The sequence below is a fragment of the Geotrypetes seraphini genome, chromosome 2, assembly GCF_902459505.1.
Source record: "Geotrypetes seraphini chromosome 2, aGeoSer1.1, whole genome shotgun sequence".
Lineage (NCBI taxonomy): Eukaryota > Metazoa > Chordata > Amphibia > Gymnophiona > Dermophiidae > Geotrypetes > Geotrypetes seraphini.
The window spans coordinates 479,967,951-479,981,915 of record NC_047085.1 but is presented as its reverse complement, the minus strand read 5'-3'; the positions used below and the strand labels follow the sequence as shown (position 1 = coordinate 479,981,915).

Sequence of the window (13,965 nt, the reverse complement as noted above, 5' to 3'; positions counted from 1 at the left end):
CTTAGAAACGTGAGAAATGTAAGCAGCATTCATCTCTTTGCGCGGGGCTGAGCTTAGTGAGACTTCACCAAAGGGCGCAAACTCAGCATGCGCTAAAGATTCTATCGCACGCTAAATGCTAAGATGCCCGTTACATTTCTGTGGGTGTCTTGGCACAGCGTTTCTCAACTCGGTCCTGGAGTGCCCCCTTGCCAGTCAGGTTTTCAGGATATCCACTAATGAATATGCATGAAAGAAATGTACATATAATGGAGGCAGTGTATGGAAATTTCTTTCATGCATATTCATTGTGGATATCCTGAAAACCTGACTGGCAAGGGGATACACCAGGACCGAGCTGAGAAACTCTATTTTAGCATAGGCTGAATCCGTTAGCGTCTTTTGATGAATTCCCCCTTAGCAGCTGCAGTGAGATCCTGATTCACTGAGGGCAAAGGGCAACGGGTAATGGGATTTGCTATACTGTTTTTCTGTACTTTATTACATTTTAGTTCTCCCCCTGTTCCTATTGTTTTCCTTCCTTGTTGTTTGTCCTTTAATTAATTTTGCATACATTTATGCTTGGTTTTACGCCTTTTGTTATACTATGAATTATTATGAAAGTTGAATGGATAAGAACCTCTTCAGTGTAGATAACAAAATGATGAAATACAGGTTCTACATGCAATTAGATAGAAATTGAACAGGAGGAAAAGACCTCAGAAGCCTGCACCATCGAGAATATTAAATTCTGTAATGGTTACTCAGCAGGACAGGTTCTCTATCATTGGTCTCACACACCTCCCGTAACCGGTTAAACAAAAAACTTTTTAATCGTGTATTTACCACTTCACTTATTCTAACCGGTAGTATCTACAAAAATGTAGAGAACCTGTCCTGCTGAGTAACCATTACAGAATTTAATATTCTCGATGGTGCAGGCTTCTGAGGTCTTTTCCTCCTGTTCAATTTCTATCTAATTGCATGTAGAACCTGTATTTCATCATTTTGTTATCTATACTATGAATTATGTCATACCCTTTTGTTTTTTAAAAACTATTTTAATTGTTAGATATACACGACCTCGAAGCCTGATTAGGCGGTATAAGAAGATTTTAATAAACTTGAAACTTCATATTTATTATATGCAGATTACCGTATTTTTCGGACCATAAGATGCACCCACCTGTAGAGAAGGAAAACCCAAGAAAAAAAAATTTGGTTAGAATTTTTTTCTGCTTGGTTTTTCCTTTTCTACACATAGGTGCATCTGGCGGTCTGGTGCTGGGGAGCTCACAGCAGCCTGCAGCCCAAAGCCCGAAACAGCTCGAAGAAGCAGCCTGCAGTCAATCACAGATTCGCACGGGACTAGGCAGGAAGTGCAAAGGTCGCGCTCCTGCATTGTGTGTCGCTCTGCAAAGAGGCAGCCATCCAACAGGAGACCGCGCTGGACCACTGTCACTTAAAAAAAAGTACTCGGGGGGGGCCTTTCTTCAGGCGGCTTCGGGCTGCAGGCTGCTTCTTTGGGCTGTTTCGGGGGGGCAGTGTATTCGGTCTATAAGATGCACCCCGTTTTCCACCCCCTTTTTGGGGGTGGAAAAAGTGTGTTTTATGGTCTGAAAAATATGGTATTTTTTTCTCTGACACTAGTGGACTCACACTCTTAAGTTTTTGTACCTGGGCCAGTGGAGAGTTAAGAATCCCAAGGACCTGCACTGGGAAATGTATCTAGTTCTCCAGGTGTCCAGTCAACTGCACTAACTATTAGGCCTACTCCTTCTTAAGTAGGGACCTGCCTCTGTCTCACAAGGTCTTGTGCTGCCAGGGGTGGGTCTAACACACCAGTTTAAGGCCTAATCATCACTATTGTCCCTTCCTCCCTCCCAATAATATCCTGTCTGTGCATATGTATATTTATGACAATTCAAAAGAGTGTGGTTACAGCTAGAGAATGACACGGTGGCTGTTACCCGCAGAATTGGTGGGTGGGGGGAGGAAAAAGTGTTCACTGCGGGCACGGGGGTAAGGCCATCCACCGTATCTTCTCTATAACAATAGAGCTTGGCACGGTTTACAAAAATTAGAAAAGAGAACAAGTACAATATGAATTTGGAATAGTATGGAGAGGAGCGGAATAGCCAAGTTTTCAGATGTTTTTGAAATATTTGGAGAGTCCAGATCGCGCAGTTGAACAAAAAAATTATTCCACAACTCAGTAGTTTTGAAAAGTAGAGATTTTCCTAGTTTGCCAATGTAGATAACGCCTTTCGACGTTGGAAAGGACAATTTGAATATTGTGGCAGGGAAGCTCCTGTCCCAGGTAAAAAGACTGCGGGTCCAGTCAGAAATACAGCCCTTAAGGCTGTAGGCTCTAAAATAAAGCCTGTTTACCCTGGGGAAAAGCGGTAGGGTAGTACAGCCAAATAGCATGGAGGAAAAGCAGGGGTGGAGCCAGCCCAGAATTCAGGAAGAGAGGGCACAGAAATCACAATCCAGTCCCTATTACTTCTTTCCCGAGGGTAGGGAGAAACAGAAGATCAGTACAGAAGGGGGTAGAGTTGGTCGCTGAGCCCTGCAGCCATGCAAACCTCAAATAGGCAGAAGGCAGAGTAATCAGGGAGGAGGAGGAAGCTCAGCTGTTCCTGATTGTAGGAGCCCAGCAGCACACCAAGATAGCAGCTATCTCCCTTCTCCCACGAGCCAGCCAAGAAAGTTTGCAGGACGCCAGCCCACCCGGGGAGAGAGATTAACTCCAGGGAAGTACAATAACTTTCCCAGTACATTTTGGGGTGAGGGGATGGAGGTTGTTCCTGAAGGGGAAAACGATTTGAGAAGGCTGGCAGGCATTCAGAGAGGGGGATGGGAGGAACAGACAGAAGTGGAGGACTTCGTGGAGAGTCTTAGTTCCCTGGAGCCAGCATGGGAAATGCTCAGTGAGGGAGACACTGAAGAATGTATATGGGGAGAAGACATGGACATTGAGACTTGAGCAGGAGGAAAGTTCCCGGCAAAAGGCATGGCAGCAGTGCCCCATTAAGAAAGGAAAAAGTATTTCCTAGAACCTCATTTCTCCCAGTAGCCCTTTGAAATAAAGTTCAGGATGTTAGGGGCATAATCAGGTGGGTCTGAAGACCTTAGCAAAAGGGAGGCTTGCCCCGCACAGCCTATGTCAGGCTGTGAACGTCCTTCAAAGGGGAGGGACAGAGTGAGAGAGAGGAAAAATAATAAAAGTCAAAAACATTTTTTTTTACTGAAAGTATAGTGGAAAGCTTGCTGACACCTTTTGTGCTCAGCTGTGAAGTAACAAGCCAACCCTGGCTAGGAGAAGCTCTTAGTCCTGAGAGGGGACAATACAGGGGCAGTGAAGAAATTGCAGAAGTATTTTGGGGTGGGGGTTTTTTTCTTGTATGATTCCAAGGTGTTGACAAAGCTTTTCAGGTCTCAGGCGGAGGCACATCAAGCGTGCCCTGGACTTGTGTAAAATGTACTGCACAATTAATGACCTATGAGACCAGTGTTCAGTTCGGGGAAGTTTTTTTTGCACTTTAATAAACCCGGTGAAGTTTTGTGAAAAGTCCAGTGTCCGGGTTTTCCTTTGACCAATCATACAAAAGGCGTTCCTAAAATCTTACCTGTGGTCCGAGCCGGGGTTTCCCATCTACTCGGGATCTGGCCCGGCCACAATATACTAGTGCCTGGTATTCTAGTCAGTCTACTCCATTGCAGGAAATGCTTTTTGGAAGAAGTAAGTTTTCAGTAATCTTTTAAACTTAGGAAGGGAAGGTTTGCTCTGCCCGAATAATAGGTAGAAATCCCAAGGTACAATACATGGCAATTGTGTAACCGCAAAATCACCAGTGCTTGAACAACCATCCTAAAGTCAGATGGCGAAAATAAGGACTTCGGCCTACTAGGGCATTTCATTTCTTTCTTCTGGGACCTATAAGAGTCAAAGGCCCTGGGACGCTGGGTTGGATCTTTTTTGAGGGCAATGTCTGAGTCGCTGCAAGGGGAGTGGGGGGAGGGAGCTGACAGATTTTGTGAGGGAAGTTACTCTGCATTAATGATATCTCTATTTACCGGTTGTTGTTTCAGTATGCTTTATTGTTTACCATGGTGTTTGGTTTTCTTTTTCTTTATCATCAATAAAAAAATTGTTTACCATAAAAGTACTGGGGGGGTATGGGAGGATGATTTAAAAGTACAGGAGGGGATACGAGGGGATGATTTAAAAAGGTACTGGGGGTATGATTTAAAAAGGTACTGGGGGATCCCTCCTGTCCCAGCCGACTGACAATTTTTTTACCTCCCTCTCGCCTCCCCCCATGTACCTTTTTGAATCCTTAGTGGTCCAGCGGTGTACTGGGCAGGAGCAAGATTTTCACGCTCCTGCCCCATGCTGAACCCCTCTGAATGACTGCTGCAAGTTCCCACGGTCCAGCAGACTGGAGTGAGCTTTTTGCGCTTCTGCCCTCCACTGAGCAGTTCGCTGAAGGGCTGCTACCAGTTCTTGTGGTACTCATGAGAACTGGTGGCAGCCATTCAGGGAGCAGCTCAGGGCTGGGCAAGAGTGCAAAAAGCTTGCTCCTGCCCGGTACACCACTTGACCACCAAGGATTCAAAAAGGTACATGGGGGAGGTGGGAGGGAGGTAAAAAAATTGTCAGTGTCAATCGGGACAGGAGACGGGAGGGATCCCTCCTGATCCGGCCTACCACTGGACCACCAGGTCATATGGTAGGCTCGGTGGAGGCCTGCAGGACATCGGGAGAGAGGGAGGACAGGATACAGAGCAGGGAGGTGGGACACGGTGGAGAACCCAGCAGGGAGGGAGGGGGGACAGGGTGAAGAACCTAGCAGGGCAGGGAGTGAGAGGGGGCTGGGTGCAGAACCTGGCAAGGCAGGGCACATGAATATTACTTCCCCCCCAACCCCCGCTTTTATTTGAGTGAACCTTTTTTTCCTCCTTTTTTTTCCGCAACTTATATTTGGATCATTTTATATTAGAGTATATACGTAATTGAAACACTTTTAAAACAAAGAATAGTGATGTTTCTGGTATCCACTGGATTGCAGGAACCAAGGCAACATGGATTCACTAGAAGCAGGCCTTGTCAGACAAATCTGTTCAATTTCTTTGACTGGGTGACCAGAGAATTGGATAGAGGAAATGGCTAGAAGTGGTATATTTAGATTATAGCAAAGCATTTGACAGTGTTCCACACAGGTGTCTAATAAATAAACTGGGTACCCTCGGGATGGGTCCCAAAGTGACAGACTGGGTCAGGAACTGGTTGAGTGGAAGGCGACAGAAGGTAGTGGTCAATGGATATCTCTCTGAGGAAAGGGATGCTACCAGTGGTGTGCCTCAAGGGTCTGTTCTTGCGCCTGTTCTTTTTAATATTTTTGTAAGCAATATTGCTTGAAGGGCTGTCAGGTAAGATTTGCCTCTTTGTGGAGAATACCAAAATCTGCAATAGGGTACATACCCCTGATGGTGTGAATAACATGAGGAAGGACCTAATGAAGCTTAAAGAATGGTCTGAAATTTGGAATCTAGGATTTAATGCTAAAAAAAAAAATGTAAGGTCATGCATTTGAGCTGCAAAAATCTGAGGGAACGGTACAGTTTAGTGGGTGAAGAACTTTTGTGCATAATAGAGGAGTGGGAATTGGGAGTGATAGTATGTGATGATCTTAAGGTGGCCAAACATGTTGAAAAGGTGACAGCGAAAACTAGAAGGATGCTAGGGTGCATAGGTGGAGGTATGGCCAGTAGGAAAAAGGAGTTATTGATGCCCCTGTATAAGACTCTGGTGTGACCTCATTTAGAATATTGTGTGCAATTCTAGAGGCTGCACCTTCAAAAAGATATAAAAAGGATGGAGTCAGTCCAGAAGAAGGCTACTAAAATGGTCAGTGGTCTTCGCTATAAGGCATATGGGACAGACTTAAAGTTCTCAATATGTATACCTTGAAGGAAAGGTGGGAGATGGGAGATATGATAGAGATATTTAAATATCTACAAGGCATAAATATGCATGAAGTGAGTCTCTTTCATTTGAAAGGAGCTCCGGAATGAGAGAGCATAGGATGAAGTTAAGAGGCTCAGGAATAACCTAAGGAAATACTTTTTTACAGAAAGGGTGGTAGATGTGTGGAATAGGCGGTAGAGATGGTGGAGACAAAGACTGTGTCTGAATTCAAGAAAGTGTGGGACAGGCACGTGGGATGTCTTAGGGAAAGAAGAAGATAGTGTAGAGTTATCAGATTTTACTTTTAGTAAAATCCAGACTCCTAGACCCGCCTCCAGGCCCGCCAAGTTCACCTATCCCCGCCCCATTAAGCTCCAATCCCGCCTCCCGCTGCCTGCTCTCATCGGGCAGCAGGGTATCCACGGATGCGACATGATGACATCACGCACATGCGACATGCCCTCCTGCCTGACCCGATTTTGAGGAAGCTTATCAAAACTCAAAGTGCTGGGTTTTGAAAAGCCGTCCGGACCCCCGGACATGTCCGAAGATAGTGGGTGCTGTGGATGGGCAGACTGGATGAGCCATTTGGCCTTTATCTGCCATCATATTTCTCTGTTTCTAGATATTCAGTCCAGTATCTTTTCTTGGCCACGCTGCCTAAGCCTGTGATAACGTAGCTGTATGTTTCGTAAATGTTTTCACGTTCTACTAGCAGCGTGGACTTTTCTGAAGATGCAGCAGCACAGTCAGGAAGAGTCTGTTTGTTCTCTCCCAGTTCATTTTCATTCAAAGCAATTATGAAGAACAGCAAGAAAAATAAACATTGCTCTAATTAATAGCCAGGCAGAAAAAAAAATGTATTTCAAGCCTCTGGACTACATACTCTGTTAATCCCCAAATAGCAAGTTTTGGATTGCTATAATAGAATATTTCTCTTGCCAAGAACAGTAATTACTACTTCCTAAACAAATTAACTACTCTCTAATTTCGGTGCACATAGGGCCCTGCTGATGTGATTATGTTATTTTCTCATCTACAGAGGAAGTATCCGCTGCATTACAAGATTGCACTCATTATCAACTACCTGGGGCACTGTATATCAGTGGTGGCACTTATTGTGGCTTTCGTGCTCTTTTTGTGCCTGAGGTGAGTAATTATCCTTCTACTCCATTGGTACAACATACTTTGTGTCAGTCAGTGTCTTGGCCTACTTTGATTTCTGAGAACATGGTGGTCCTGACATAACTGGATGGCCTCTTGTAGTTTCCCTATATAAAGTATGTGCCACAGTCTACGGTTTCATGGACCTCCTTTTGGATGTCAAATGTGCCAATTAGAAGCATATCAGTGATTCAGCAAAGTCTGTTAACTGTAGAATGGGTTGAAACGGTCAAATGGAATGGCTGACCTCTTTTTGGAAAAATGCTTATATTCTCAACACCTTTTGTATAAATAGAATAAGGGATATTGGCAGTGGCGTAGTAAGGTAGAGGGCGCCTTGGGCGGAAGGAAATTAGCGGCGCCCCCATGGCCAGTGCCTGCCATCCTTCCCCCATCCCCCTACACTTGAGAAAGACGGTCGGTACGCCTGGTGTAATTCTCTGCCGTTCCGTAACTTAAGTTCTGCCCCCATCCCCTCCTTCCTCCCCGTGTGGGTCTGGCCTCTCTACCTCCGACTGACTCCTACCCACCCCCACCCCGTTGCCTACCCTGCCTCTGGTCCACTAAAGACTCTTTTCTTGGGCCCGCTGAGTCTGTACATGCAGGCTCACTCTCCCCTCCCGGCCCGACTACCTTGCCTCTGGTCTACTAAAGACTCTTTTCTTGGTTGTGCTCCAGTGCAAAAATGTAAACTTTTTTTTTACTGCCGTGGCCCTGCACCCATCCCAGCAGAGAGACTTGTCTCACTCGCTCTGATGTGCGTGAAGCTGCAGAGGCTGGCGACAGGGTAGGCACAATAGGGGGGGGGGGGAGAGAGAGCGCGCATGTGCAGACTCAACAGGTTGGGCCCATTGAGTCTGCACATGCGTACATGTGTTTTCTCTCTCTCTCTCTCTCTCTCTCTCTCTCTCCCTCCCTCCCTCACTTCCCGGCTACCCTGCCTCTGGTCCACTAAAGACTCTTTTCACACGGACACCCTATTGCATATACTACACCCATAGTATCACAAGAAACCAAATTTGTTATTTTCCAAGATTTTCTCTGTGGAATAAAAATCTAAAAGATCTACATGCTCTCTCTCTCCCCCTCCCCACTCCCCTGCTTCCAGTCTACTAATAATGCACGGCGGTTTCGCGCGCACAGGAGCGAGCAAGACAAGTCTTTCTCCTGCGGTGGGGCTGCTTTGCAGCAGTGAAAAAGTTTAGATTTTTGCTCTGAAGCGGTGGGCCGCAGGCGAGCGCAGCACCCTTCCTAATATGGCGCATGGGGCAGTCTCCCCCCGCCTCCCCTCTTACTACGCCACTGGATATTGGACTGGTGGTCTAATGTCAGTACTACTCACTTCTGCACAGAAATTTCAGGTTCACTTCCTGGAAATACCTGGAAACAGAGTTCTACCCACCCCAAGATTATGGTAGTGTATTTACCTTGGGAGAGAGAAGTGCAGATGTGTTCTCTGCTCTCTCCTATCACAGATTTTCTCTCTTCTTCTCTTAGCAACCTTAGGTATGAAAAATATTTGTAACTTGCATCTGCCCACTGTTGAGGCAAAATAAAGCAATACATACAAACAAGACATACTGAGGGCATACAAAATACCGAGGGCCAGATGCACAAAGTAGAGAATGACACGGTGGTTGTTACCCGCGGCTAGCCGCGGGTAACCCACTAAAACGGTGACCAAAAAAAAAGGTCACTGCGAGATCAGGGACAAGGCCATTCACCGCCCCGTGGAGCGGTGAATGGTTAGCACGCGCAGTGAACGAGCGTTCGATCCGGCAGCTCCCTCTCTCCCGCCGGACATCCATCTACCTCCCTCCCTCCTTTTCCCTTACCTTTTCTTGTTGAAACTGATGATTTCTATAAGGCTATGAGCTATATTACAGCCGGAGCCTTGAAGTTGTGTCGTGTTGCCTGCTGGAAAAATCTCCTCTGATGCAACTTCCTGTTTCCTGTTGCATCAGAGGAGACTTTTCTAGCAGGTAACCCGACGCGACTTCAAGGCTTCGGCTATAATGCAGCGCATACCCTTATACAAATTGCCAGTTTCGCCACAAGAGAAGGTAAGAGGGAGGGAGGGAGAGAGAGAAATGCACGGCTGGCCGGCGGGAGGGAGCTGCTGGACTGCGTGAAGGGTGCTGGGGGTGGGGGGGATGGAGAGGAGAAGACGCTGAAGACAGGGACGGTGACAGGGCGGTGAAGGGGACGGCGGGAACGGGGACAGGGCGGTGAAGGGGACGGCGGGGACGGGGCGGTGAAGAGGATGGTGGTCCGGAGACGGGGCAGTGACGGGGACAGAAATTTTCCCCGTGTCATTCTCTAGCACAAAGCTCCAACACCACGGTAGAAAATACTGTGGTGGGAGCCATTTTTCTTTTACTGGCGATGCCCAGCCCAGTAGCATGCAAATTATATGCATGCTATTTGTGCGGAGAATCACCGATAAAATGGGGAGAAACTGTGGCTGGCGCTTGCTCAGAATTGCAGCCATTAGGTACTGGAGGACCACCAGCCAGTCAGGTTTTTGGGATAGCCCTAATGAATATGCATAAGAGAGATTTGCATATCATGCAGGTGGCAGGCATGCAGATCTGTCCCTAGGGCTATCCTGAAAACCTGACTGGCTGGTGGTCCTCCAGGACAGGGTTGGGAACCACTGATTTAAATGCTCAAAGTTATACAAGTGTATTCAATGGTGCTCCATAAATGGATAGCGCTGCTGAAGATAGGTGTCATTTGAAAACGTCTAAGTTAAACATTTCAAATTATGATTCATTATATACCTGAATATTGATCTCATGATCTCCATAAACGACCCTGAATTGTATGAGCATTACTGCAGCTTACTTTTAGAGTGTGAATCTGCGGAAGTTAATGATAATGCAGGGGATTCATTTCAAACTTGACCTCCCAATGAATTGCTAGTACAAGTAGTCTGCATAGTAGGTTTTGAATGTTTAATTACTTAATAATCCAACAGGATTTAAATTAAAGTCCATTTGTTCCTGCAAGGCCTAATAAGCAATTTTGCAGGAATATATTTTCATTTATTTCCTTTCTGTCCCTCCACTGCAGGCATTATAAAATAATGTTAGCCTGAAGATATCTGCAGACTGGATTTTAAAGCATTACTTTCTTGGGTGGGAGAAGGGGGGAAGTCAAAAGGAGATGTTGTTATTTGGGGTATGCACCTGTTTTGTTCGGGGTAGCGGTGTAGATATTTTTCCAATGCTTGAGTAGGTATGTAGGGCTTTGCTGACTATTATCACCTGCTTTAAAGATGAACTCATCTAGCTAATTTTTCTGCTCGCCATTAAAACCCTTTTTAAAACAGACATCTATGGTCTCCGTACCATATGCGGCAAGAAGGATCAGGAGCAATTATGTGCAAGGTAATGGCGGAATAGAAATCCCTAATGTAATGTAATTTCAGGACAGGGACCTTGGGGTGATAGTTTCTGAACATAAGAATTGCCGCTGCTGGGTCAGACCAGTGGTCCATCATGCCCAGCAGTCCGCTCACGCGGTGGCCTACTGGTCAAAGACCAGCGCCCTAACAGACTAGCCCTACCTGCGTATGTTCTGGTTCAGCAGGAACTTGTCTAGCTTTGTCATGAATCCCTGGAAGGTATTTTCCCCTATGACAGATTGCGGAAGAGCATTCCAGTTTTTTACCACTCTGGATGAAAAAGAACTTCCTTATGTGCAACATAGTAGGTAAAAACACTATGCCTGACAGTATGACGCAGGACCTACTACTATTAGAACAATGGTCATCAACTTGGCAGCTCAACTTCAATGCTAAAAAATGCAAAGCGATGCACCTGGGTAAAAGAAATCTGTACAGGACTTACACGTTAAATGGTGAGACCTTAGTTAGGACCACGGAAGAACGGGATTTAGGAGTAATCATTAGTGATGACATGAAAACTGCAAATCAAGTGGAAAAGGCTTCCTCCAAGGCAAGGCAAATGATGGGTTGTATCCGTAGAGGTTTTATCAGCAGGATGCCAGAGGTTATAATGCTACTGTACAGGTCCATGGTGAGATCTCATTTGGAATATTGTGTTCATTTCTGGAGACCACATTACCGGAAAGATGTGCTGAGAGTTGAGTCAGTTCAGCGGATAGCCACCAGGATGGTCTCGGGGCTCAAGGATCTTCCGTATGAAGTAAGGCTGAATAAATTGCAGCTGTACTCACTTGAAGAACGAAGAGAGAGAGGGGACATGATTGAGACATTTAAATATATCACGGGTCGTATCGAGGTGGAAGAGGATATCTTTCGTCTTATGGGACCTTCGTCCACCAGAGGGCATCCGCTGAAAATCAGGGGAGGGAAATTTCATGGGGACTCCAGAAAGTATTTCTTCACTGAGAGGGTGGTCGATCATTGGAATGAACTCCCACGGCAGGTGATTGAGGCCAACATCGTGGCAGATTTCAAAAATAAATGGGATATTCATGTGGGATCTCTAATGAGGTAAGGGCAGGGGGTTGGTGAGCAAACTCAGGGAGAAGGGTCACTAGAGTGGGCAGACTTGATGGGCTTTGGCCCTTTTCTGCTGTCATTTTTCTATGTTTGTACGGAATCTATCCCCTTTCAACTTTAGAGAGTGCCCTCTTGTTCTGAAGGTGTCAAAGCGGCCATACTTGGAATATTGTGTTCAGTTTTGGAGGTCATATCTTGCTAAGGATGTAAAAAGACTTGAAGCGGTTCAGAGAAAAAAAATGACAAAAATATTATGCAGTTTGCGCCACTAGACATATGAGAAGAGATTTGACAACCTGAATTTATATACCTTAGATGAAAGGAAGAATAGGGTGATATGATAGTCATTTAAATATTTGAAAGGTATTAATATACAAACAAACCCTTTTCAAGATACGACAAAGTGGTAGAACTTGAGGTTGTGGGGGGGGGGGGGGGGGCTTAGAAGGAAAGTCAGGAAATACTTTTTCATGAAGGGGGTGGTAAATCTGAGTTTATCTGGTTTTGCAAACAGGATGGACCAAGCAGGTATTTATCTTCATTATCTATCTTACATAAAGAAAATTATTTAACAAAAATCATTTTTTAACAATAGTCCAATACTTTCAATAGTTTCATTTACATGTAAAAATAAAGGTATGCTTTGGATTGAAACATCATCCCAAAAGAACTAATTCCAGTTTTTGATAAGTGTGCTTTGGAGTTTGGTAGGTGTTTCCCTCCTTTCTTGAATTTAATTTTACAAACCCTCGGTAAGGGCTCCTTTTACAAAGGTGCGCTAGCGTTTTTTAGCGCACGCACCGGATTAGCACGCGTTAGTGTTTAGCGTGTGCTAAAACGGCTAGCATGCCTTAGTAAAACGACCCCTTAATGACTTGTGCAAACTTCAACCATAGACCTCAGAGACACCACTCCACCGCCCTATAAAGATTTATCAACGGCGAGTTTTGTGTGTTAAATCCTCACTGGTCTGAGTTGAGGTATTTATATAAATATATCATCTCTCTTCTTAAGATTCATTTAAACGCTTTTCATTTATTCTCACATTCACTAATGTTAATTTTCAATTTTCACTTATCTCGGTGGTTGTTTGCCTTTAATTATTGCTTGCGAACCGAGCACGTTTCGCAAGCAATAATTAAAGGCAAACAACCACCGAGATAAGTGAAAATTGAAAATTAACATTAGTGAATGTGAGAATGAAAAGTATTTAAATGAATCTTAAGAATTGAGATGATATATTTATATAAATAACTCAACTCAGACCAGTGAGGATTTAACACACAAAACTCGCCGTTGATAAATCTTTATAGGGCGCTGGAGTGGTGTCTCTGAGGTCTATGGTTGAAGTTTGCACGAATCATTATGGGGTCGTTTTACTAAGGCATGCTAGCCTTTTTAGCACACGCTAAACACTAATGAGTCCATTATATCCTGTAGACACGTTCGCATGCGTTAGCATTTAGCATGCGCTAAATCGGCTACCGCATCTTAGTAAAAGGACTAGTATATGAGAAACTGAATTTAAATGATATGACTTAGAGATATTGTTGGTGAATAACGGACATTGTTGGCTCTCAGTAGAGGAAGTTATTAAATTAGCTCCATTTAAGTTTGAACATTGTGCATTTTAAACATGTTTTAGATTGTAAGCCGCCTTGAAGGCTTTCCTTAAGGCGGGATAGAAACTCGGAAATTTGGACTTACCAGAGGTCACGTGAGATTTTTAAAACGTATACTGTAGTCTGCAAGTACAAATGGCTAGGGTACACCAAGGGCTCCTTTTACTAAGGTGCGCTAGCGTTTTTAGCGCGCGCACAAGATTAGCGTGTGCTAGCTGAAAAATTACCGCCTGCTTAAAAGGCGGTAGCGGCTATAACGCGCGGCATTTTAGCACGCGCTATTCCACGTGTTAAGGCCCTAACGTATCTTTGTAAAAGGTTGATAGACAAAATTGCGTGAGACAACGGCGCACCGACAACTGAGCGCAGACAACTGAGCGCAAGGTTGACGGCGCACCGAAGAAAAGCACTATTTTAAAGGGTTCCGACGGGGGGTGTTGGTGGGGAACCCCCCTATTTTACTTAACAGACATCGCGCTGGCATTGTGGGGGGTTTGGGGGGTTGTAACCCCCCTCATTATACTTGAAACCAAACTTTTTGCCTGTTTTTTAGGGAAAAAGTTCAGTTTTAAGTATAATGTGGGGGGTTACAACCCCCCAAATCCCCCACAACGCCAGCGCAATGTCTGTTAAGTAAAGTGGGGGGGTTTCCCCCCCCACCCCCTGTCGGAGCACTTTAAAATAGTGCTTTTCTTTGGCGCGCCATCAACCTTGCGCTCAGTTGTCGGCGCGCC

The 13,965-nt window shown here is 45.1% G+C and overlaps 1 protein-coding gene across 10 annotated transcripts in view; it reads left to right on the top strand.

Annotated features, from left to right (window-relative positions):
• CRHR2 (corticotropin releasing hormone receptor 2) overlaps positions 1 to 13,965 on the top strand; it is a 403,216-nt gene that overhangs the window by 291,632 nt on the left and 97,619 nt on the right. For all 10 annotated transcript variants that reach the window (XM_033931750.1, XM_033931757.1, XM_033931754.1 and 7 more), the window contains one exon: positions 6,996 to 7,102. In XM_033931750.1, coding sequence (XP_033787641.1) covers positions 6,996 to 7,102 — 107 coding nt within the window. The remainder of the gene's footprint in view (positions 1 to 6,995; positions 7,103 to 13,965) is intronic.